Source organism: Delphinapterus leucas, chromosome 1 (genome assembly GCF_059928025.1).
Source record: "Delphinapterus leucas isolate spDelLeu-1000000601 "Yukka" chromosome 1, BTC_Dleu_Yukka2, whole genome shotgun sequence".
Taxonomy (NCBI): Eukaryota; Metazoa; Chordata; class Mammalia; order Artiodactyla; family Monodontidae; genus Delphinapterus; species Delphinapterus leucas.
Window position 1 is genome coordinate 49,977,002 of NC_143129.1, and position 26,289 is coordinate 50,003,290.

Consider the following 26,289-nt stretch of genomic DNA (forward strand, 5'->3'; position numbering starts at 1 on the left):
ACCTATTAAAAGGGTTTATGACTTCCTCCCTTCCAAATCTTATCAGAGTAGGGAATTCCCTGGCGGTCCAGTGGTTAGGACTCCATGCTCTCACTGCTGAGGGCCCGGCTGCATGTCTCGGCCAAAAAAAAGTATTCACATCCTATCAAAGTAGTTTTTCTGAGTAGCTTTATTACTTTGCCAGGCAAAGGGGGACACAGCGCCTGGAAGAACTATGTGTCCCCACCCAGGATGCCAAGGGTGGGGTTGCTGACAAGGTTAGGGTGTGTGCAGGGCCTCAGGTGGTCTCCTAATCTTGATGAGCTTCTTGGTCCCTTTAATCTTACCTCACGTGGCTTCTTGGCTGTTCCTCCCTTGATTAGCAACTGTTCGAACCTGCCCTTCAGATCTCAGGGAAGGTCATAGAGGCTGGAGTCTTGCCTACAAAAAGACAAAAAGGCCTCCGTGCCCAGGAGCCCCACAGTGCCCCAGCTCAGTTTCACTCCCTGCTTTTCTTTGATACCCCTCACTATCAGAGTAGTTACATCATACTTAAAGTCTACATTTGTAATAATCATCACTGGTTGGGGGCATTCTTTAAATTCAGCACTCTTCTAATTTCAACTTTACAAATTAATAAATAAATGTCTTGGTATTTCACAGTATATATAACCAATAGAGTTTTTCTTAATTTACATAAATTTTCAAATGTACTCATTTTTAATTTGATTATTTACTTTTTTTTTCTTTTAATGGTCTACTGCCTAGGAATAGCTTTCCTTGAGCAGATTACATTTATTTATTTATTTTTAATAAATTTATTTATTTATTTATTTTTGGCTGCAATGGGTCTTCGTTGCTGCACACGGGCTTTCACTAGCTGCAGTAAGTGGGCTTCTCATTGTGGTGGCTTCTCTTGTTGCAGAGCACGCGCTCTAGACACACGGGCTTCAGTAGGTGTGGCACACGGACTCAGTAGTTGTGGTGCACAGGCTTAGTTGCTCTGCAGCATGTGGGATCTTCCGGGAGCAGGGATCGAACCTGTGTCCCCTGCATTGGCAGGCGGATTCTTATACCCTGGGCCACCAGGGGAGTCCTGAGACAGCATCACAGACATTTTTAAAGCTGAAAGAAACTTCAGGAAGCCTTGTAGATATGAGGAAATTTGGGCCCATAGAGATGAAAAACATTACCGAAGATTCAGCCCTAGTTAGTAGCAGAAGCTGCAGAATGCCACATGTCTGACTGCTGTCAAGATGTTCTCTCTAAGTAAAAACAATCTTTTAGTTAGATTTCATCTATCATGAGTTTTCAGATCACGTGAGACATCTAAAAATATATTGTGACTTGGTGAAAAGAAAATATAAATCATCTAGTATAAATTTATTTTCAAAGATAGTATTTACAACCAAAGTAATCATTTATCATGTAGTTTATACTTGGGCTAACTAGGGTGATTTTTCCAGTGTGGACCTGCATAATATAAACCTCCTGAAGAAAACTAAGAAAATTTTTCTCGTAGGACTTTATTAAATAAATCCTTATTTAAATGTTCCTCAACATCTTTTCTTAAAAGAATTTATATTTCTGTTTAAATAGGATGTTTGAAAAATGTATGGAGTGGTGCTGTGATGAACTGGGAGATTGGGATTGACATATATACTAATATGTATAAAATAGATAACTAATAAGAACCTGCTGTATAAAAAATAAATAAATAAAATAAAATTCCCCCCCCCCCAAAAAAATATATATAAAGCCTTCTCTAAAAAATCTGCCGGGACTCAAGGTTTACTTTATACTCAACAAGAAGTTTTTGCCCTTTCATTTGATCACAGTGGTGAAGAGCACACACTCTGGTGTCAGATTGCCCTGGTTCAAATCCCAGTTCTTCCACTTAATATATGTCTGACCTTCCTTGTACAAATGAGGTGGTCTTTCTGCACCTCAGTGTCCTCATCTGTAAAAGGTATATGATAATACTAATCTCTACGAGTTGTTTTGAAACTTAAATGAGTTAATATAAAGAAGCTCACAATAGAATCAGTTAGATTGTAAGCCTATGTAAAAGTTAGCTGTTTTTATGAGAGAAGCAGCCATGCTCTCGAAATTCTGCAGTAATAGGAGATGTCTATAGTGGTCGAGATTCTTCCCCTTTCCTTTTTCCAATCTTCTCCAATAAAAATGTATCGAGCACCTACTTGGTTCAATAGACTTACCACCCTTGGGACAAGTGTGTTTCTGTGTGAGGATAACCAATTGTGTAGTCTTCCTCATGACTGAAATGAGAATGAGAGCCATGCACAATCTGTCATTTGCCAAATATCTACTGAGTACTTACTATGAGCCAGAGATTTACAACTACCCCCATTGGTATGTTTACTCATAAAAGCAGGCCATTGATTTGCTTGCTTCAAAACCAAGCTCTGAATTTTGACTCTGTTATAAACTTTGTATCTCCTACCCACAGAAGACACCTAGTAAGTATTTTGTGAAAATATATACAGCAATAAAAAAGAACAGATATTGCATTCAGTGACTATAAAATAGATGAAGATTTAGCTTAATGTATTAGGATTACTCAAAGTTAAAATTTGAAAACAAACAACAAATGGTCTAGTAAATATTAATGCACCCATTAAGCCACTTTACGTTTTGTTTTGTTTTTCTAAATTCTGTTTTACATAAAACTTTGGTAAGAAAGTTGGGGGCGGACACCTTCTTTAAATAGATTTTTTTCCATTTGCTTCTAAAGTAAATTACATGTATCACTTATAAGTGAAAATAGCTGATTTACAGAGTAAGGTTTTACTTAAATGTTAACTGAAGAATGTAAATTTATAAACAGTATTTGCAACTATTCAAATAATAGCGAAATGGAAACAGCTTAAACCACAAAAAGGAGACATATTCTTTTTTTTTTTAATGGATGACCACAACAAAAGCAACAATGATTGCAATTACCAAACACGAAACACACTCATACTATGTCGTAATATTGACATTCAGTCCAGTAATCCTCCACTGTAACAGCTCCTTTACTTTGCAGTGAAAATTGATTTGTATACTTTTTGCCTCTGAGTCCTTGTGGGATTTTTTTTTTCATTCAAACAGAAAGTCACAAAAATTATAATCATCCTCATCAGTTCACTCAGTCCCACGTAATTAATTTTTTTCATCTCGACCTTTTGTTAGCACTTTTATGAATTCATCAGTTTTTCATTAGAGTTCTGAAAATGCTTATTCATTCAGTTCAGCAGTATAGTCAGTTACCAGAAACCTGTACTTGTCAGAGTCTTCTCCGTGAATTCCTTGAAGATGAAACCCTTTCATAGGAACATCTTTGCAAAAGCGTCAGAGCACACCCAGAACTGTCTGTAAATGACAAACGACTTAACAATGACCACGGTTAAACATTTGATGAAAGTTCATAATAATGCAATTGACAAGGAAATTTAGTTATTTCTGGGGAGACATATTTTTGATGTTGAATGTCATATCAGCCCTGTGATCATCTCTGCAGCAGATAAAAAATTTTAACAACAGCCAGCAGCCCAAGGATTGATCTGAGAATAGTTCAAAGTATAAAATTAGAAAGATGAAAATGGAAGAGTGGAAATGCAAAGGCATGTGACATCTCATGGCAGAGTAGAACAATGACCAAATTGCGTTTGAAGTAACGGATTTCAGGAAGCCTAGATGTCCCGGATTTAGATATCTTCTGATAGTTCAAGGAGTTTACATGTTTTACATATCTTCATTACCAACTTATGAGTAGATGAAGAAACTGAGGAATAGCAAATATAAGACTGGGCTTCCCTGGTGGCACAGTGGTTAAGAATCTGCCTGCCAATGCAAGGGACATGGGTTCGAGCCCTGGCCCAGGAAGATCCCACATGCTGTGGAGCAACTAAGCGCATGTGCCACAACTACAGCCTGAGCTCTAGAGCCTGCAAGCCACAACTACTGAGCCCACGTGCCACAACTACTGAAGCCTGCATGCCTAGAGCCTGTGCTCCGCAACAAGAGAAGCCACAATAATGAGAAGCCCGCACACTGCAACAAAGAGTAACCCCCGCTCACTGCAACTAGAGAAAGCCCGCGAACAATGAAGACCCAATGCAGCCAAAAAAATAAATAAATAAAATAATTAATTAATACAAAAAAATAAATATAAGACCTGTCCAAGGTTGTAAGATCAGTCTCTCAAATTAAACACTCCTTTCATTAAACTATTTTGGAAATATTGATGGTGTCTTGACATAAATCAGTTTAGATCACATCAAATTAGGCTATGTAAATAAGGAATACATAATAAAAGGATATTTATTTTTATTGAAATACTTATCCCTTATTATAAAAATAATGAGCATTTATTTAGAAAATACAGAAATAAAGATTAGCAAAAAGATGAAAATAAAGATTACCTTAGGGGCTTCCCTGGTGGCGCAGTGGTTGAGAGTCCGCCTGCCGATGCAGGGGACACGGGTTCATGCCCCGGTCCGGGAAGATACCACATGCCGCGGAGCAGCTGGGCCCATGAGCCATGGCCGCTGAGCCTGCATGTCTGGAGCCTGTGCTTCGCAACGGGAGAGGACACAGCAGTGAGAGGCCCGCATACTGAAAAAAAAAATAATAATAAAAAAGAAAAAAATAAAGATTACCTTAGTCCCACCACTAAGAGATAGTCACTTAAAAAAAATATATTAAGTGCCTACTAACTACCAGATCCCAATATCTCTAAGGTTTCATTTTCTAAGAGCTCCTTGACTGCCTTTCTACCAGGCATACTGGCCCTCTTGCTGTTCCTTGAACATTTCTGACAGTGACCATCCTCATTCCATTACAGTTATGTATGTCAAGATGTAAAAACATTAACAATTATTGGCATATAGTGATAATTCAATACACAAACACTATTAATAGTATTTATTTATTTTATTACTAAATTATTAATTTCTGAGCAAAATGATCTTTTGATTTTATTTGCAGTTCTTTGCTTCTTAGGGCACACTATATTTTTCTTATGATTACTAAGCAATTCTATATTGAATTAATTCATCATGGCTTTTGCCTGTTTACCTACTGGTATATTTGATTTTTAAAATTCAATAAAGCGTTTTTTGTTTAGTAAATGTTATAATTATTTGCCAAAAGAATTTCCTTAGTGTAATTTTTCTTTTTCATTTTGATTATTGTGGGCATTTTAAAAAATAAATAAATATTTTAAATGATTTTATCTAGTCCACATTTCTTATATAGTCCGCATTTTTATATAACCTCTTCAGCATCACATATTCTTATTGTTCAAGAAATATTTTGAGCACAGACCGTGAATTAGGTACATGTACTAGGTACTGTACTAGGTGTTAGAGATACAGCAGTGAACTGAAGAGACAAGGATTGTCTTATGTGAGCACATTTGAGAGAGGGAAGGAGATAATAAGCAAGTAAGTAAATAAATTTTAAAAATTAGATTGTAAAAAGTACAATGAAATAAAAAAGCAAGAATATATAACGGAGAGAGTAACTGGGGGAAACAATATTGGAGCTGATCACTGAGAATAAGAAAAATCCAGCCATATAGAGGAAAACCACTCTGAGTAAAAATAACATCAAGTGCAAAGGCCTTTGGGCAGCAAAAAGTTAGATGTGATTAAGACACTCAAAGCCCTGTATGACTGGATCACAGTGAGGAAGAGAGCTGTATAAGAAAGTTGGGGAGGTAAGCAGCACCTTAGAGGCCCTTGTAAAGAGTTTAGATTTTATTTCAAAAGCAACAAGAGGCTGTTAAACTTGATAGATGAAACATGATGTCTGACATCCTTTTTAAGAGTATACATGTTTAAAAAGTAGGAATATAAAAATTGGCAGATGTTGAATCCAGCTGCTTATGTGTAGCTGTTGGAACACATTAACAAGAAATCCATAGATAAGGGAAACTCTGGGGGAAATCAATCAGGACTCCATCTCAATAACACCACCAAGGACCCAGGTTCTTTTTAACATTCCTTTCTTGTATCATTGATCTGTTGACCTGTAAAAAGGGCCACAGCAGTTCCTGGTGGCAGGGGACTCCAGCAGTTCCTGGTGGCAGAGGACTCCAGCAGTGTCAGCCATAACCATTGCACTTAAAAAAAAGCTTTAACCAACTTATGAGTAGATGAAGAAACTGAGGAATAACAAATATAAGACTGGGCTTCCCTGGTGGCGCAGTGGTTAAGAATCTGCCTGCCAATGCAAGGGACACCTGTTCGATCCCTGGTCCGGGAAGATTCCACATGCCTCAAAGCAACTAAGCCCGTGTGCCGCAACTACTGAGCCCACGCATCTCAACCACTGAAGCCCGCACACCTAGAGCCCGTGCTGCACAACAAGAGAAGCCACCGCAATGAAAAGCCCACGCACCTCAACAAAGAGTAGCCCCCGCTCTCGCCGCAACCAGAGAAAGCCCACGCACAGCAACAAAGACCCAAAGCAGCTAAATAAATAAATAAAAGCTTTAAAAATATAGATACCTTTGATTTGGAAATTCAAATTTTAGGAAAGGACTACAAGATGAAATGAAGGTCATCTAATTATTAAAGCTGATTTTGAATCCAAGCAGGACCCTGTGGGGCTCCTGGGCACAGAAGCCTTTCAGTGTCTCCGTTTCTTGCAGGAAATAGACTTCAGCCTCCATGACCTTCCCTGAATTCCAAGGGGCAGGTTCAAACAGTTGCTAATAGGGAAGGGAGAAAATGCAGAAACAAAGGAGGAATAGGCAAGAAACAATAGTGCACTGGTAAAGCAGGGTCTTGGTTCCTCTGCAAAGGATATGCATATCTTTGAGATCTTCTTCAGGAACTAAGGCCCTCCACCTCAGTGGAGGATGGCAACTTCAGGCTGAGCACAAAATTTCTGGGACACCACACTGTTGCCTCATCACCAACCAGTCAGAAGAAATTCACATGCCCTTCAGCCCACACCCCAAATTTTGCCTTTAAAAACGCTTCCCCCAAACCATTGGAGAGTTCAGAGTTTTTGAGCATGAACTGCCTGTGTTCCTTGCCTGGTCCTTGCAATAAACCTCTCTCTACTCCAAACTCCAATGTTTCCATTTATTTGGCCTCACTGTGCATTGGGCACAAGAACTTGGGTACAGCAACATTTCAAAAAAGAAAGAAAGAGGTCTACATGAATACAATCTCTGGATATGAGAGGAATGAGGGAAGGAATAAATTCTTCAGATGTTCACAAGGGAATTATTGTCCCTAGGGTAGAGTGATATTTTAGTTGAGAAATGACCATCTGTCATTTTTCAGCCTGCAGCATTCAGCCTTGAAGATTTTTACCAATGATTATGAATAGTCGTCAAAAAAATATGCATTGCCTTTAGCAAAACAGTCTTGTGGCTCATATGGTGGAGGTTGTTTTCATACATCACTAAAAATAAAGTGAAACGTGTCAGGAGAGTAGAATTAATACATGAACAAGTGAAAAAGAAACAGCTAAAATCAAAGGCCCTTATTTATGGGCTGAAGTTTTGTTTTTTTCTTAATTGATAAACTTTATTTCTTAGAGCAGTTTAAGGTCTCAGCAAAATTAAGCACAAAGTACTCATATACCCCCTGTCCCCACACATGCACAACCTACCCCACTGTCAGCATCCCTTACCAGAATGGTACATTTGTTACAGGTGATGAACATAAACTGACACATCATTATCACTTAAAGAGGTTATTTTATTCTTCTCGTTCTCTTTCTTTTTTTAATATAAATTTATTTAATTTTGGCTGCGTTGGGTCTTCTTTGCTGCACGTGGGCTTTCTCTAGTTGCAGCGAGGGGGGCTACTCTTCTTTGCAGTGTGTGGGCTTCTCATTGCAGTGGCTTCTCTTGTGGAGCGTAGGCTCTAGGCACATGGGCTTCAGTAGTTGTGGCATGTGGGCATGGGCTTCAGTAGTTGTGGCTTGCAGGCTATAGAGCACAGGCTCAGTAGTTGTGGCGCACAGGCGTAGTTGCTCCATGGCATGTGGGATCTTCCTGGACCAGGGCTCAAACCCGTGTCCCCTGCATTGGCAGGCGGATTCTTAACCACTGTACCACCAGGGAAGTCCTATTCTCATTCTCTTGACAGTGTCTTTCACAGAGCAGAAGTTTTTAATTTTAGTGAAGTCTATATTATCAGTTATTTCTGATTTCACGGATCATGAAATGGTGTTGAATCTAAAAAGTCATTGCCATAACACAGGCCATGTAGATCATCTCCTATATCTTCTCTTATATCTTTTATAGTTTTGCATTTTACATTTAGCCTATTTTGAGTCAATTTTTGTGAAGAAAATTAGGTCTGTGTCTAGATTTTTTTTTCTTGCACGTGGATGTTCGCTTGTTAATGTCCAGTATCATTTGTTGAAAAGACTGCATTTCTCTATTTTTTCTATATTTCTCTATATTACTTTTGTTCCTTTCTCAAAGATCAGTTGCTTCTATTTATGGGTTCTATTCTGGGCTCTCTATTCTGTCTTATTGATCTATTTGTTCTTTTGCCATACTGCACTGTCTTAGTGATTGTAGTTATATACTGTCTTGAAGTCAGTAGTATCAGCCTTAAAATCTTGCTCTTCTCCTTCAATATTTAGCTAAATAGCCTGGGTCTTTTCCATTTCATAATCTTTAGAATCAACTTGTCTATATCCACAAGATAATTTGCTGGGATTTTGATTGAGATTGCATTGAATCTATCAAGTTGGGAAGAATTGACACCTTGACAATAATGTATTTCTATCGATGAACATGAATATTTCTCCAATTATTTAGTTCTTTGATTTCTTTTTCCCCCATCGGAGTTTTGTAGTTTTCTTTATATAGATTTTGTACATATTTTGTAGATCCTAGCTTGCATACTTGGAATAAATTCCACTTCATTACGGTGTATAATTTTTATACATTGTTGGACTTTGCTAATAATTTGTTGCAAATTTTTGCACCTATATTTATGAGAGATATTGGTTTGTAGTTTCCTTTTCTTGTAATGTCTTTGTGTGGTTTTGGTTCTTGTTCTTTTTTTTAACATCTTTATTGGAGTATAACTGCTTTACAATGGTGTGTTAGTTTCTGCTTTATAGCAAAGTGAATCAGCTATACATATACATATATCCCCATATCTCCTCCCTCTAGATGGACACAAAGCTGGTTTTGGTATTAGGGTAATGCTGACTTCATAGATTGAGTTAGGAAGTATTCCCTCTTCTTCTGTTTTGTGGAAGAGACTGTAGAGAATTAGTATAATTTCTTCTTTAAATGTTTGGTGGAAATTGGTAATGAATCCATCTGGGCCCGGTGCTTTCTGTTTTAGAAGGTTATTAATTATTAATTCAAATTCTTTAGTAGATATAGGTCTATTCATATTTTCTAACTCTTCTTCCTTGAGTTTTGGTGAATGTGTCTTTCAAGAATTTGTCCATTTCATCTAGGTTATCAAATTTGTGGTCAGTTATTATTTAGCCTTTTAATTTCCATGGGATCTATAGTAATGTGCCCTTTCTCATTTTTAATATTAGTAATTTGTGTCTTCTCTCTCTCTCTCTCTTTTTTTCTTAGCCTAGCTGGAAATTTTGATTTTATTGATCTTTTGAAACAAGCAGCTTTTGGCTCATTGACTTTCTCTACTGATTTCTTATTTTTGATTTCACTGATTTCTGCTTTAATACTTGCTATTTCATTTCTTCTGCTTGCTTTGGATTTAATTTTCTCTACTTTTTTCTTTCTCTTTTTGGTTTTGTTTCCTCAGATGGAAACTTAGATGACTGATTTTAGATCTTTCTTCTTTTCTAATATATGCATTTAATGCTATAAACTTATCTTCAAGCACTGCTTTGGCTAAATCCCACAAATTTTAAGTTGTGTTTTTATTTTCACTTAGCTCAAAAACTTTAAATGTCCCTTGTTATTTCTAATTTGACCCATGTGTTATTTAGAAGTGTGTTGGGTAATCTCCAAATATTTTGGGATTTTCCAGTTATCTTTCTGGTTATTGATTTCTAGTTTAATTCCACTGTGGGCTGATACATTATATGATTTTTATTGTTCTAAATTTGTTAAGGTGTTTTTTTTTTATGGCACAGAAGGTGGTCTATTTTTGTGCATTTTCCATGTAACCTTGAGAAGAATGTGTACTCTGTTGTTATTGGATAAAGTAGTCTACAGATGTCAATTATATCCAGTTGACTGATGGTGCTGTTGAGTTCAGCTATGTTCTTACTGATTTTCTGCTTGCTAGATCTGTCCATTTTTGATAGAGAAGTGTTGAAGTCTCCAACTATTATAGTGGCTTCATCTATCTCTCCTTACAGTTCTATTTCTATCAGTTTTTGCCTCATGTATTTTGACACTGTGTTGTTAGGCACATACACATTAAGGATTGTTATGTCTTCTCAGAGAATTGACCCCTTTACATTATGTAATGTACTTCTTTGTCCATGGTAAGTTTCCTTGCTCTGAAGTCTGTTCCATCCGAAATTAATATAGCTACTACTGCTTTCTTTTAATTAGAGTTAGCATGGTATATCTTTCTCCATCCTTTTACTTTATATATGTCTTTATAGTTAAGGTGGGTTTCTTGTAGAAGCCATATAGGTGGGTCTTCTTTTTTAATCCACTCTGATAATCTCTGTCTTTTAATTGGTATATTTGTACCATTGTAGTTTAAAGTGATTACTGATATAGCTGGATTAATATCTACCATATTTTTTACTGTTTTCTACTTGCTGCTCTTGTACTCTGTTCCTATTTTTGTCTTCCATTCTTTTTTTTCTGCTAATTGTGGTTTTCATTGAGGATTTTATATGATTCTATTTTCTCTTCCTCCTTAACATATCAATTATACATAACACAATTTTTATAGTGGTTGCCCTATACATTTACAACTAATCCAACTCCATTTTCAAATAACATTATACCACTTCATGGATAGTGAAAGTGCTTCATGACAAAATATTCCTAATTCCTCCCTCTCATCCTTTGTATCATTGCTGTAATTTACCTCCTACACATAAGCTATCATCCTCAAATACACCTTTGCCATTATTATTTTGAACAAACTGTAACCTGTTAGATTAATTAAAAATAATAAGAATAAAAGTTTTTATTTCACCTTCACTGATTCTTTGCTAATGCTCTTTGTTCTTCTGTAGATCTGAGATTCTGACTTATGTCATTTTCCTTCTCACTGAAGAACTTCTTGCAAGGCAGATCTAATGGCCATAAATTCCCTCAAATTTTGTTTGTCTGAGAAAATTTGTTCCTTCACTTTTGAAGGATAATTTCCTAGGTTGATGATTTTAATTTTTTTTTTTTGGTTTCAAAACTTTAAATATTTTATTTCATTCTCTTCCTGCTTGCATGGTTTCTGAGGAGAAGTAGGATGTAATTCTTATCCTTGCTCCTCTATATATAGTAAAGTATTTTTTTTTCTCTAACTTCTTTCAAGATTTTTTCCTTTATATTTTATTTTCTGCAGTTTTACTATGATATGCCTAGGTATGGTTTCATTGGCACATTCCTACTTGATGTTCTCTGAGCTTCCTGGATATGTGGTTTGGTGCCTGACATTAACTTAGGGAAATTCTCAGTCAGTACTGTTTCTGTTTCTTTCTCTCTTTCTTCTCCTACTCTATTCCCTTTATACCTATGTGAGACCTTTTGCAGTTCTTCAACAGTTCTTGACTATTTTTTATGTTTTTTACAGTATTTTTTCTCTTTGTATACTTTTCCTTTTCAGTTTTGGAAGTTTCTACTGACATATCCTCAAGCTCAGAGATTCTTTCCTCAAACATGTCCAGTCGACCTAGAAGTCCATCAAAGGCGTTCTTCATTCCTGTTATAATGTTATCGATCTCTAGCATTTCTTCTTTATTTTTTCTTAGAATTTCCATCTCTCTGCTTATATTACCCATCTGTTCTTGCATATTAACTACTCTTCTATTGGCACTCATGATCTGATTATTTCCAATATCTCTGCCATATCCCTGAGTCTGGTTCAGATGCTTGCTCTGTCTTTTCAAACTGTTCTTTTGCCTTTCAGCATGACTTGTCATTTTGGGCAAGGTGTACTGGGTGAAAAGAACTCTGGTAAATAGGCCTTCAGTAATGTGGTAGGGAGGTGTGGGGGAGGGGAAGTCTTCTGGAGTCCTGTGATCAGTTCTCAGTCTTTTAGTGAGTCTGTGCCTCTGAGCTGTGAATGTCACAAGTGCTAAGTGGGACATGGCTAGAGGGTGATGGAGTTGAGTATATCCTTTCCCCTAGGTCATTTAGGCTCTGATAAAATTCCCATAGTTTAGGCTCTGGTAAAATAGTTTCTTTTGAGTGCAGGCCTAATTAAAAAGAACATAATGCTCTGGCATATTTCAAAATGGCTACTTCCCCCCCCCATCCCCCAAGGGGATTATTTTTTTCCTGATATTGACTGTGGGAACCTGGTAGAGTTTCAGGAAGTAAAACTCACAAAAATGAATGGACCCCCTGGAATTTTTAACTCTCTGATTTATGCAAGTTGAGCGTCCAGCAATTCCTCAATTACACTTCGACATTTCCTACATAGGCACTGGTATCTATGGAGGTTTCTGCCTGTGGGTTTCTGTTCTGGTAAATTGTGCTTCTCTGTATGGCCAGTCTCTCCAATTTTGAGGGCAGTTTTTTATCCTGTCACCTCACTTCTTTGAGGGATCTAAGAAGAGCATAGAGTTTTCAGTTTGTTCAGATTTTTATTTGTTAGGATAGAGAGGCAACTTCCAAGTTCCTTACAAGCTGGGTCAGAAACTGGACATGCTAAACCTGATATTTAATTGGTGAGTGGGCTCTCATCACACTGGCCCTAGCATACCCTGCTCACACTCTCTTGCACTTCCTTATCCCCTTTTGGGATTCCTAGCTCCGACACAAAGACCATGTTCAATCTACCTTGGCTCACCTTAGTAGTTATGATATACAACCATGAAAAGTGAATTAAAAGAAAAATCTATCAGGGAACTGAGTAGAGAAAAAGAAGATAATTTTTTTTTATAAAACTCAGAAGTAGATATTATTTGGTATTTCTTCATTGGTTTATTCTAACAAGGATTATTTTTAATTAAAAAAATGTTTATCCTTGTCAACTGAAAAATCAAAAGCACAACCTAAAAGTTGAGAATTATGTATTATTCGGTGTACTTAAGCCCAGGACACAAAGGTAAGAGAGGAGCCAGGATAAACAGGAGTTTTTGCAAAAGACAAACAAATAAACAAAAAAAACCAAACCAAAAGAAAAAAAAACCAAAACCCAGGTAGTGGAACGTCAAAAGATTCCTGCTAACTGAAGAAAACCAGACATCTCAAGTTAATGAATTTAGTGCTTTCCACACATGGGAAGATGCAAGAGTCTGGTTTATTGAAATTATTCCTTTGATAGGGCCACTATCCTATTTTTCTGCACCCTGAATCCCCTCAGGGTACACAGTCAGTGCAGTGGAAGCCTGTTTATCTCCATCCTGAATTCCCCTCGGGGTGCACTGTCCTGCACCATGGGGGAGGGGAGTGGGTCAGTGGCTGAGGGTTTTACATCCTTTGTTTACTGAAATGATAGGTGACGTTCTTTGTCCACATGCTCTTGTTTTTAGCTTTGAAAGTGTAGCTAGGAATGGGTATATAGCAAGGATTTACTAAAAGACTAAAGGAAGGGTCTTTTATGGGTATTTTTTCTGCCCTTCAGGAAACAGACATACTCTGTGGCATAACCTTGCTAAAATGTCTCTTAAGGCAAGATGCAAGATAGCAAAGCTCTTTTTCTAGCCAGCCTGTCATGAATAAAAAAGACAAGTGGGACTTCCCTGGTGGCACAGTGGTTAAGAACCTGCCTGCCAATGCAGGGGACATGGTTTTGAGCCCTGGTCCGGGAAGATCCCACATGCTGCAGAGCAACTAAGCCCGTGCACCACAACTACTGAGTCTGCGAGCCACAACTACTGAGCCTGCGTGCCACAGCTACTGAAGCCTGTGCACCTAGGGCCCGTGCTCCACAACAAGAGAAGCCACTGCAAAGAGAAGCCCACATACCACAACGAAGAGTAGCTCCCATTCGCTGCAACTAAAGAAAAGCCCACGCGCAGCAATGAAGACCCAATACAGCCAAAAATAAATTAAAAAAAAAAAAAAAAGACAAGGGGCAATCGCCACTCTCTCTGAGTGAATCACTAAATCAGCCAAAGGAGAAGGGAGGGAAATAGAAAGAAGCTCCATGACTAAGACAGTGGATATGAGCAACCTTCCACGTCTGAATGGTAGAATCCTGCTCAAAGCAGTAAGATATATCTCCCTTGAAAATGTTAGCCCGTTTAGAATTTTGGGTATTAATAGCCTTTATTGTTCATTTTCTTTTAGCTCATATGAATGGCTTATCACTTCAATTAACACATATTTCATTCCTTTTTAGAATATTCATGAAAGTTAAATTTCAAATGAACACTGCATATGTGGACTTTTAAGAACATTATAACATCACTCACAAAATCTACTTAGTGATCTTCACAGCAATCAGAGAGAAAAAGAAGTTGATAAAAAATGAAGCAGCAGAAGGGGGCAGTAAAACTCAACAGAATGCTCTGGAAGATTTTTAATATGCTTTCTTATTTTCGCTTTATACAGAGAATTTCCCAACAAATTTCAGAGACTAATAAAAGAAATTTTATATAACAGATACATATATTTGTCTAAAATGTACACAGAAACGCTAAATATATACCCAAATGAGAGTTAAAATTTTTACATAATCATAACCTTATTTTTTATGGTGTGACATACAGCATAATAATCATAGTACTTTTCCACATATGACAGGTTTAGCCACTTTGATTTGGTTTGGGACATTTAATATTCCCCCATGACCAGCATCCCCAAATATGCTTTCCATTTTATTTTATTGTCTCAGACTTGTCAAAATTAATAAATCACTATTGTTTTTCCTGAAGCCCATAATTGGACTTCCTTTCTAAACTGCACCCATCCTTAAAATGTCATTTTCTCCTTGAACTATTTTCTGACTGCATAGGTACATGTAACTCTCTCTATTGTGCTATAGAAGTTACAGATTAAACCAAGTACTTTAACCAAATAGATGTTTTTTAATTGAATTTCCACTATGAAATGGAGTTCAATTTCTTTAAGTTCCAAGTAGTCTAAATGTTATTATTCTCTACACTGTTTTGTTCTCACCTCTGAATTCAGCCTCTCTGCAAACAGAACACACTTATATACACAGTAGGTATACTTATATACATAGTAGGTATACAATTAAGCTCTGATGAGGACAATGATGATGACTTCAAAATGAATTCAGGATTACAATATAAAATTTTAGTATACTTAAGAATTCAGAGCTTTCCTGGTGGCGCAGTGGTTGAGAGTCCGCCTGCCGATGCAGGGGACACGGGTTCGTGCCCTGGTCCGGGAAGATCCCACATGTCGCGGAGTGGCTGGGCCCGTGAGCCATGGCCGCTGAGCCTGCGCATCCGGAGCCTGTGCTCCGCAACGGGAGAGGCCACAACTGTGAAGGGCCCGCGTACCACAAAAAAACAAAAACAAAACAAACAAAAAAAAAAAAAAAAGAGAATTCAGAGTATGAATTCTTCCCTCGCATCTAACCAAGCTCAAATTAGTAGTCTTAAATATCAACTTAAAATTTGAGTAGATACATCCTACTCACTTAAAATGAAACAGAAAATTGGAATTATTAAAAGAAATTATTGGGCTTCCCTGGTGGGGCAGTGGTTGGGAGTCTGCCTGCTAATGCAGGGGACACGGGTTCGAGCCCTGGTCTGGGAGGATCCCGCATGCCGCGGAGCGACTAGGCCCGTGAGCCACAAGTACTGAGCCTGCGCGTCTGGATCCTGTGCTCCGCAACAAGAGAGGCCGCAATAGCGAGAGGCCCGCGCACCGGGATGAAGAGTAGCTCCCGCTTGCCACAACTAGAGAAAGCCCTCGCACAGAAACGAAGACCCAAACACAGCAAAAATAAATATAAATTAATTAATAAAGTGTCTCAGATTGATGTGTTTAATACCTTAAAAAAAAAGAAATTATTTTTTTAAATCTATGCTCTTAGTTGAAATTTCATGTAAGACTCAGTACAATAAATGGGAGTGTCACAAATGGAATGATTAACTATGTCTAGAGGAGAAAAGCTTCCTGCGTGAGATGGAATTTTAGTCATTTGTGTCTCATGTAGAATCAGATAACGTGTACATTAAGCAAAATACTTTTTTTAAAAATCCAGTGTCTTTTTTTAAAGGCTCTACAACGCTGCTACTTTTTTTTTTCTTTTCTTAGCATTTTACCCTCACACACCCTCCCAGCCACTACCAAAAGATAGATGTTAAACAAAAGCAAAGGATGATGAAATTCAAAATTGTCAAAATCACCCTTCTTTTACATCCGTTCCATCCAAATTCTTCATCAAATTACCTTCCAAAATGAGAATAGAAAATTGGCCCTAATAAGCGCAGACAATTGAAAAGTAAACGTAATGTATTTTAATCCTTTGTCACAACTCATTATCCTGGAAAAGTAGGCAGAAAAGACAAAAAAGCAAACTTTAAAAATCTACTTCCTTCTATTTGTATCTCCTGTGAAGGGCTGGCGACCCAAACACTGGGAACCAAGCGGCAGAGAAAGAAATGCATTAAAGCAGAAGTTTTGGACGTTTAGCATCCCTGCAGATCCTGGTCACCTCCGCTTCCCTGGTTCATCGGAGAGGAAAGTTTATAGCGGTGACCCTTCGATCCCAGATTGACGATTTACAGGATAAGAACTCAGGATCGGTATTGAGGAGAGGAATTTACCTTTATTTCCCCTCTCCAAGAAGCAACGTCGGGGTGGTGGCGTGGAGAACAGCATTTATGTTAAAAACAACTCAGCTATAAAGAGAAGCTACAGATATGTACGCTGACTATAGCTATCACATTTCATTAGGTCAAGTAAAAATCTAAAAAAAATTTAAATGTATGTATGTGTGTGCTGAACCTACACGAGGCTGAGTGGTCACTGAAATCATGACACGTCTGAAATACACATGAGTAAAACATGTCAGCCTTTCTTGGACCCACTCTCCCCAGTCTGTCCAGACTGTGTCTTCTTCGGCCCCCCAAAGCCTAGGGACCAGACCAGGGGGCGGGGGCGCGCAAGGGGATTCCCTGCGCTCCGGAACCTCCAGGCTCCTCTGATTCCGGGAAAGGAAGACCAGGGGGCCGCCCTTCCCCCGCAAGAAGATCTGCCTCGGCATCGGGTCTTGGAAGCCTGGGTCAAAGACCCGAAAGAAGGAAAGGAATCTGGCGCGAAGCCCGGCGCCGAGGGCGGAGAAACCCAGGGAGGGGCTCAGGAAGATCGAAGTGGGGAGGGGGCGATCCGCTTTGCACCCACCTTGGGGAAGCCGAGCGCAACCTCCCAGGTTTCCGATTTTCCAGTTTCCGTGGGTAAAAAAAATCCTACCCCGACCCGGGCGGGTCTTACGCAATTATTTAAGTGGAGAGACGGAGGAAAAGTTTTGGAGGGGGGGAAGGAAAGGCGGAAAGAAACAGTCATGCCGTCACGTGGGCTGTTTTCACGCATAAAAGGAAGGTCCTCTCCGTTAGCTTCCAGTTGTCAAACGACTCGCAGCGACCGTCAGAGGACGCTCAGGAACTCCGCACCGCGCCTTCCTCCAACTGGACAGGCGGGACTCACACAACGCAACGCCTCTGCCGGTCCCGCGCCCCTCCCGCAGCCGAGATGCTTGCCCGCGCGCTGCTGCTCTGCGCCGCCCTGGCGCTCTGTGGTGCAGGTGAGTGAGTACCTGGGCGCCCGGCACCTGGGACTCCGCGGCTCCGTACACCCGGGTCGAGTTTCCGCTCTGACCTCTCCAGGGAACTCTAGGTATTCTGAATACCCTTGGAAGACAGAGGCTGTATGGCTTTGTAAAGAGGCTGGACCACTCGAGTCCAAATAAACTGGACGGACAGCTCAGCTTTGCCATCAGCTCTGATCATCATGGGTCACTTACTTAACCCGTCCGAGTCTCACTTTTCTCATCTGCTAAATAGGAATAGTGATACTAATTTGCAGGTTATCATAAGACAGAATCTGATCAATATATGCGAGATGTTTTGTTTTTAATAGTACCTACTGTTATTGAATGGAAATAATTGTGTTAAATACCCTAGTTAGTGCTTTCCTGCCCCAGGGAAGTCCAGATTGTTTTTTCAGGTAAGCAAAATGTTTAAAAATGAAGCTGTTTTTACTTTGAAATTTTCTCTACTTTTTTTTTTTTGGCTGCACTGCGCAGCTTGCGGGATCTTAGTTTCTTGACCAGGGATGGAACCCAGGCCCTCAGCAGTGAGAGCAGTCTTAACCATTGGATGGCCTGGGAATTCCCTGTTTTGTTTTTGTTTAATGTAAATTAAGTCATGCCACTTTAATACTGTAAGCCATTCAATGATTTCCCTTGACACGGAATAAAACCCAAATTCCCATAAGACCCACATGATCTGCCTTTGCCTTTTCTGAACTCACCTTCCACCTCTCCTCCTAGCTTTGCTTCTGCCACACTCTCTCAAACACGCCTCAGGGCCTTTTCACTAGTTTTCCTCTCAACTTGGAATGTTCTTTGTCCAGATCTTTCAACAGCTTTGAGTTCTGACAAAAACAAAAAGAAAACCAAAAAAACACTTAAATTTTGATTAATGTACTAGATCAATTAACTTTAATTTTGGAAGTCCTACTTCTTTGAGCCTCTTAAAAAGGCTAATTTGAACATCTAAAAAGTTACAAAGAAAAGCTTAGCAACATTCCACCAATATGTCTGGTGGAATATTCTGTTACCTTTATTTAGAATAGGAAGTTGGTATTTCTACATTATAACCATTCTGTGAGGCAAGCCAAAAAAAAATTGCTTTCCCATGACTACCTGTATATTTCTTGAACTTTTTAATCATAAAGTTGAATCATAGTAAGTAAAACAATTAAATGTTTAAGTCAAGATTAAGACACTGAAGAATGATTTATTCACTGTCTTTACTTTCTTTTTTTTTAATTCGGGTATAGTTGTTTTACAATGTGTTAATTTTTACTGTACAGTGAAGTGGAGTTCCCTGTGCAATACAGCAGGTTCTTATTAGTTATCTATTTTATACATATTACGTCATATATATGACATATATATCAATCTCATTGTCTTTACTTTATTGTAGCAAATCCTTGCTGTTCCAGTCCATGCCAGAATAGAGGTGTATGTATGAGCATAGGATTTGACCAGTATAAATGTGACTGTACCCGAACAGGATTCTATGGTGAAAACTGTACCACACGTAAGTTTGTTTTTGGGTGCCCTCATTTGGAATGGGGATATATACAGTTATCATTTTACAGAATTGTGTCTTATAATGAGGTCCCATTAATTTCTCTCTTTTTTTTCTCTTTGCAGCTGAATTTCTGACAAGAATAAAATTATTCCTGAAACCCACTCCAAACACAGTGCACTACATACTTACGCACTTCAAGGGAGTCTGGAACATTGTCAATAACATTCCCTTCCTGCAGAACATGATTATGAGATATGTGTTGATATGTAAGTACAAATCACTTTCTAGGGCTTTCAGCGGCCTCAAAGAAAAATGTACTTTATAAAACTTTAGATTTTTAAACTTAATCCGAAACATTTAAATACACCATTTTAGTTTACCTTCTGTCTTAATGGCCAAAAGTATTGACATCTGAATCCCTTCAAGTTTATAAAGTTCTGTCTCACAGTCAGAATTCTACTTAAAATCCTGCATACCTGCATACCTCTTCTAACCTTCACTGTTCTTGACAGTTTGTGAAGGAAGTGTGGTCTAGTTGTTTATTGAATGCCCATGGGCCACAGAATTGCACCCATTAAAATAAATGGATAATTTGGATTGGGGTCAGCAAGAAAATACCTTTATTTCTAAAGTGAGTGTCAAGCCCAGACATTCCTCATAGGCCTCTTCAGCAGTAAGTGGATGGTTATTTGAAAAATCAAGATGGCTGGACCACACTGTCTTCTGTAAAGTATATATACGTTATCAAAGATGCATGTTAATGAATCATTCTTTCCTCTTTTTTGAGTACCGGTGGCCGTTGGCTTTAAAGTATAACTGTTTTAAAATAGAGTATCTTTGTTGGAATTAAATTCACTCTAGTGCCACTTTGCATATTTTACAATAAAAATGAACATTGATTTGCCTTGCATATGGGAGCAAATAATGTTTTTTTTTCCCCTCAAATTTCAGCGAGATCACATCTGATTGACAGCCCGCCAACTTATAATGTGCACTACGGCTATAAAAGCTGGGAAGCCTTTTCTAACCTGTCCTATTACACCAGAGTTCTTCCTCCTGTGCCTGATGACTGCCCAACACCCATGGGTGTCAAAGGTGAGTGAGAGGAAGCAGTTAGAGATGTATTAACTGTAACTGGAATTGGATTGCTACCTAGAAAATTTGACCATAAACTATGATTTATTTGTTAATAAAGCCATTTTTTCCTTATGGATATCTCTGGAGATTTTTTGAAAGTGTGAGTCCATGTAAACTACTCCATGAAAGTGAATGGGCATTTTGGTATAATGTCATGATGTTTTCAAATTCTATCATTAAAACTGAATTAATATTAAACAAAATAGATTAAAATATTCAATAAGAAGTTGTTCCCCTGTGTTTTAGAACTTCCATTTATATTATGATCCTGTTCAAAGTTGTACTTCTCCTGTAAGTGAAAAAGACCCTGGTTAATTGACAGTCACTCTCTGCTTCCTTGAATATATAGATGGATTCTTACCTTAGGCTTTCTCATTTTTCAGGGAGGAAAGAGCTTCCTGATTCAAAAGAAGTTGTGGAAAAAGTACTTCTAAGAAGAAAGTTCATCCCTGATCCCCAGGGCACAAATATGATGTTTGCGTTCTTTGCCCAGCACTTCACCCATCAATTTTTCAAGACAGATCATAAGCGAGGACCAGCTTTCACCACGGGACAGAGCCATGGGGTAAGACAGAGTTAAATCAAAATTAGTAGCAAATCATAGTTCTATCTATAAAAACCTTAAATGGAGTTTCCATTTTAATTCACTGGTTTGGTAAAAATACAAAAACAAACACACAGACACACATACTTACATACATATATACAGATTATTATTTGTAGTTTGGCTCTTATATTTTTAGTTTAAAATATTGGCACTGCAAAAGGTTGTCTTCAAAAACATTTGTACCCTGATTATGCTGCCTTAAATATTATAAGGTGAGATTTTTGCAGCATTATTATCTCTTGGATTTCAGTGACATAGCTTCAAGTTATTGATAAGAATTTTATATCAAACATTTTCTGCTGCTTTTTAAAAGAAATACCATATAGTTATAGTGAAACTTATGATATAAGCTCCATATGAGACACTAATAGGTGACATATTTAGGTTTGTAGGTTTTAGTAGCTTCAGTGGATAAACAAGTTAATTTATTATTTTGTGGCTGTGAAAAATGTGTTATTGAAAAATTTTAATTAAAGCAAACTAAATCATCAAGTTATTTAGTGATAAATACATCATAGACACTTTACATAAGAATAAACAACAGCAACAAATTAAAAATTTTCCATAATCTTCTAGGTGGACTTAAATCATGTTTATGGTGAATCTTTGGAGAGACAGCATAAACTGCGCCTTTTCAAGGATGGAAAAATGAAATATCAGGTTTGTTCCATTTAAATATTAAGAATTAATTATGACTCACTACCCACCTATGTTCAAAATCTCTTATGATTAAAATTTGTTTCTTACCTCTTTTGTTACTGTTATTTTTTAGATAATTGGTGGTGAAATGTATCCTCCCACAGTCAAAGATACTCAGGTCGAGATGATCTACCCCCCTCATGTTCCTGAACACCTGCGGTTTGCTGTGGGGCAGGAAGTCTTTGGTCTGGTGCCTGGTCTGATGATGTATGCCACAATTTGGCTGCGGGAACACAACAGAGTGTGTGATGTTCTTAAACATGAGCATCCAGAATGGGACGATGAGCGGTTGTTCCAGACAAGTAGGCTAATACTGATAGGTAAGCAAGAAGGGCAAATCATTTAAATAAAATCCTCTTCCCCAGAGAAAACTAACTTTGCTAGGTTTTCAGTAATTCTGGGGGAATGTAGTACGTGTAAAATCACCTGCTCCATATTCATTCAATTCCTGAGCTTTTGATGGTAAAAAAGAAAATATAAAAGTGAAGGAATGGCAAATTAACAATTGCATTTTGGTTTCTTGAACGTTTGTGAGAAGAAATTCATGTTCTAAATTTTTCTTTTGTGCCAATAGGAGAAACTATTAAGATTGTGATTGAAGACTATGTACAGCACCTGAGTGGCTATCACTTCAAACTGAAGTTTGACCCAGAGCTGCTTTTTAACCAACAATTCCAGTACCAAAACCGTATTGCTGCTGAGTTTAACACACTCTACCACTGGCATCCCCTTCTGCCTGACACCTTTCAGATTGATGGCCAGGACTACAAGTATCAGCAATTTGTCTATAACAACTCCCTCTTACTGGAACACGGCCTCACTCAGTTTGTTGAATCATTCACCAGGCAAATTGCTGGCAGGGTAAGCTTTATTATTGAAAAACAAAACAAAACAAAGGACTTGTCAGTAACTAGAATTTCTGCTGCAGAAATGATTTTTCTTAAACTTACTAAAAGAGTAATTATTTGCTAGTAATATTCTTTCCTTGAAATAAGAAGCCTAACATATAATCTCGATTATAATATAATGTTACCATTATAATCTAGATCATAGAAATATTCTATAAATATTCCAAACTTACAGTTTAGGTCTCAGCTGGGAGCTGGGGCATCAGTCTTATGTACTTGGTACCCAAGGGATGCTTTTAAAATAGAAATCTGGGAATTCCTTGGTGGTCCAGTGGTTAGGACTTCACACTCTCACTGCCGAGGGCCCAGGTTCAATCTCTGGTCAGGGAACTAAAATCCTACAAGCTGTGCAGCACGGCCAAAAAAAGAAAAAAAAAAATCTTAAATATGCCTAAAACTCAACTGTGTTCTACAATGTAATTCATTTTCAACAGGTTGCTGGTGGTAGGAATCTTCCAGTTGCAGTAGAGAAAGTATCAAAGGCTTCAATTGACCACAGCAGAGAGATGAAATACCAGTCTTTTAATGAGTACCGCAAACGCTTTCTGCTGAAGCCTTATAAATCATTTGAAGAACTTACAGGTGAGGAACAGTTTCTAAACTTCTTCAAAGAGTCAAGGGGCAAATGAAAACAGCAGAAGTTGAAAGGAAATTGAGCAAAGGGTAAGACTTTTTTTATTTTGTAAAAGTTTTACATTGGTTGTATCTCTGTCCTTGTCACCTTCACAGGAGAGAAGGAAATGGCTGCGGAGTTAGAAGCGCTCTATGGTGACGTTGATGCCATGGAGCTGTATCCTGCTCTTCTGGTAGAAAAGCCTCGACCAGACGCCATCTTTGGGGAGACCATGGTAGAAGTTGGAGCACCATTCTCCTTGAAAGGACTTATGGGTAATCCTATATGTTCTCCTGAGTACTGGAAGCCTAGCACTTTTGGTGGAGAAGTAGGTTTTAAAATCATCAAGACTGCCTCAATTCAGTCTCTCATCTGCAATAACGTGAAAGGCTGTCCTTTTACCTCATTCAGTGTTCAAGATCCACAGCTCACCAAAACAGTCACCATTAATGCAAGCTCTTCCCACTCTGGACTAGATGATATCAACCCCACAGTACTACTAAAAGAACGTTCAACTGAACTGTAGAAGCTGATTGATCATATTTATTTATTTATATGAACTATTTCTTTTAACTTAATTATTTAATATTTATGTTAAACTCCTTGTGTTACTTAACATCTCTGTTAAGGAGAAAGGGGTCATACTTGTGAAGATTTTCATGTTGATTTTAAAGATGTCTTCAAGTTAAAGGGGGAAAACAGTTTTCATCCTTTTGTACAATCCAATGAGAAATGAGTGTGACATCTTTTTACTTGAATTTCAACTTAGAACAAAAGCTAAGATGTTTGAACATTTAAATGCTGTTACAAGATGACAAAATGCTGCACATTTCTTTCTACACTATCGATATTTCCAAGGTGTCTTCCATGATGTGTGAGAAGCAGCTACCTACTCAATGATCATTTTATGATCTTTTAGCCATTTTCTGATCAGTTTACTTCTATTTTGTTTTCCTGGTTTTAAGGTCTGAGTTTGTCTTTCTTTGGACTCTATACTTTCTTACCTGAACTTATGCAGGTTTTCAGGAAAAGCTCAGCTCAGGACTACTACAGAAGGCCTTTACAAGAAGGTATACACTCATTTTAAGTGAAAGGCAGAGAACTTTGTGAATAATTTAAAACCAAAGTAGCCTTATAGAGGCTAATAGCTTAGAACTGTAGGGGGTTCTCACTTAAAAACAAAACTTAATTGCTGAATAGTTCCCAGGAAGACAATGCTTCTTTTCCACATCTCACTGTCAGCTGACATTTTCTGGTACTGTATATTAATTTAATTTATTGAAGACTATTATTTATGTCTTCTTAGGATGGTTATTATAAACTGGGTTTAAGGCTGCATTGATTTTTTTTCTGCATTATATCAGAATCAATGTATCTTTTGGGATTACCTCTGAATTATTAATACAAGATAAATAATTGGCTTAAGGTTTGTGAATACATTTATTTAGGAATCCAACTTTGGTATACTGAGATGTAAAGTTGGAATTTGTCTTTAAGGTTTACCTATACACCAGCCCACAGAGAATGTTGTGTCTCATTAGCCTGGATGTGCTATAAGACTGATATTTTGTACATTTTTGAGGGACCTGTGGACGTTTCATTAATTCATTGACCCATAACTTTCTGGGGGGACATTCCGTGCAAAGAACTGTGGGTTTTAATATTTTTAAATCAAGCACTGACTACAGACAACATCAGTATTTATGTAAATAATTGAAAAAGTATGCCTCAGGCAGAGGGAGAAAATAAAATTTCATTAAAGAGAAATAACTCAGGGGAACTTTTAAGGTTTTATGTTATTGTTAAGAAAGAGTCAATAGTAGAAGGGCTTGTATAAAAAATTGTTAACTTGATTTAAAAAAAACTGATTTGTTAATATCTGAATGACTGAATCTGGGAATTTGGAATATGTGTTGAATGTTTTGGTGCCTCAGACAAATGTATGATTAAATTAATTTATGTAAACTGTAAGTGTTGAAACAAATGTCTGTTTATTTTTGTACTATTTAAGAACTGAAAATCTCTTCTAAAATAAATTTTGACTGTTGCTGTATATCTTTGTCATGAGATGATTTCTGTAAGGCATTATTATTCTCCTATCTCCAAACTGGACTGGCCCTTAATGAAATGGTTCTGCCCTCAGTCATACAGAGGCTTCTTAAGGTCACTATAATCTCTCATTCACGGCAACACTGTATTAGAAAATGTGTGCTCTGTGCTATAGGGGATAGCCACAGATTTGTTTTCATTGCCTAGTCTTAGAAGAGGAAAAAAAAAACAAAAACAAGTATACAAAAGGCAAAGAATAAGAGAAAGTTACTAAGGAGGTACAAAATTTTTTTTTTTTTTGCAGTATGCGGGCCTCTCACTGTTGTGGCCTCTCCCGTTGCGGAGCACAGGCTCCGGACGCGCAGGCTCAGCGGCCATGGCTCACGGGCCCAGCCGCTCCACGGCATGTGGGGCCTTCCCGGACCGGGGCACGAACCTGTGTCCCCTGCATCGGCAGGCGGACTCTCAACCACTGCGCCACCAGGGAAGCCCAGGAGGTACAAAATTTAACAGGAAGTTCAAAGAGGGAAAGATTATGTTCAGTTGGGTAAATAATTGAAACCTGGCTCATTGGCTTCTGTCATTCCCTACTCTTGACATCTTGGTAATTTCAATATCCACATGGACTGCATACTTAACATCCTGCTTGGGCTCTCTTGTCCTAAACTCCAGTGTTGCCTTCTTCCATAGTTCCTATGGTCATACAGACCTTGATCTCATCATTAATTACTGCACCATTTCCAAAATTTTCATTTCAATCATCTTCCTTTATTCCCAACACTTCCAGCTCACTTATTTTAGTACTTACACTCTAACATCTAACTTCAGTTTCACTGAGCCTATTGATTCACCAAACCTCATCACTATCTTTCACCTCTTATCTCCTCATTTCCTTCCTTATGCATCTGACTCAGATTCCATTGCCCATGTTTGGACTCCCTCATTTCTTGGTC

General features: G+C 38.0%; 1 protein-coding gene and 1 long non-coding RNA gene across 3 annotated transcripts; one reads left to right on the top strand and one right to left on the bottom strand.

Annotated features, from left to right (window-relative positions):
- Positions 1-8,184: 8,184 nt before the first annotated feature.
- LOC111184674 (uncharacterized) lies at positions 8,185-20,927 on the bottom strand. 2 transcript variants are annotated; one of them, XR_016392894.1, is made up of 4 exons: positions 20,822-20,927; positions 19,942-20,046; positions 17,408-18,658; positions 8,185-15,536 (listed from the first exon to the last, which is right to left on the bottom strand). It is a non-coding gene; the product is annotated as an uncharacterized LOC111184674 (long non-coding RNA). The 2 variants fall into 2 exon arrangements; XR_002647337.3 differs by having other exon boundaries at positions 8,185-18,658.
- Positions 17,596-25,340, top strand: PTGS2 (prostaglandin-endoperoxide synthase 2). Its single transcript, XM_022593384.2, has 10 exons — positions 17,596-17,807; positions 19,213-19,329; positions 19,446-19,589; positions 20,275-20,418; positions 20,844-21,025; positions 21,644-21,727; positions 21,840-22,086; positions 22,341-22,627; positions 23,109-23,256; positions 23,404-25,340. Exons 1-10 carry the CDS (start codon positions 17,756-17,758, stop codon positions 23,811-23,813), a joined length of 1,815 nt encoding a protein of 604 aa, XP_022449092.1. The 5' UTR covers positions 17,596-17,755; the 3' UTR covers positions 23,814-25,340.
- The last annotated feature ends 949 nt before the right edge of the window (positions 25,341-26,289 follow it).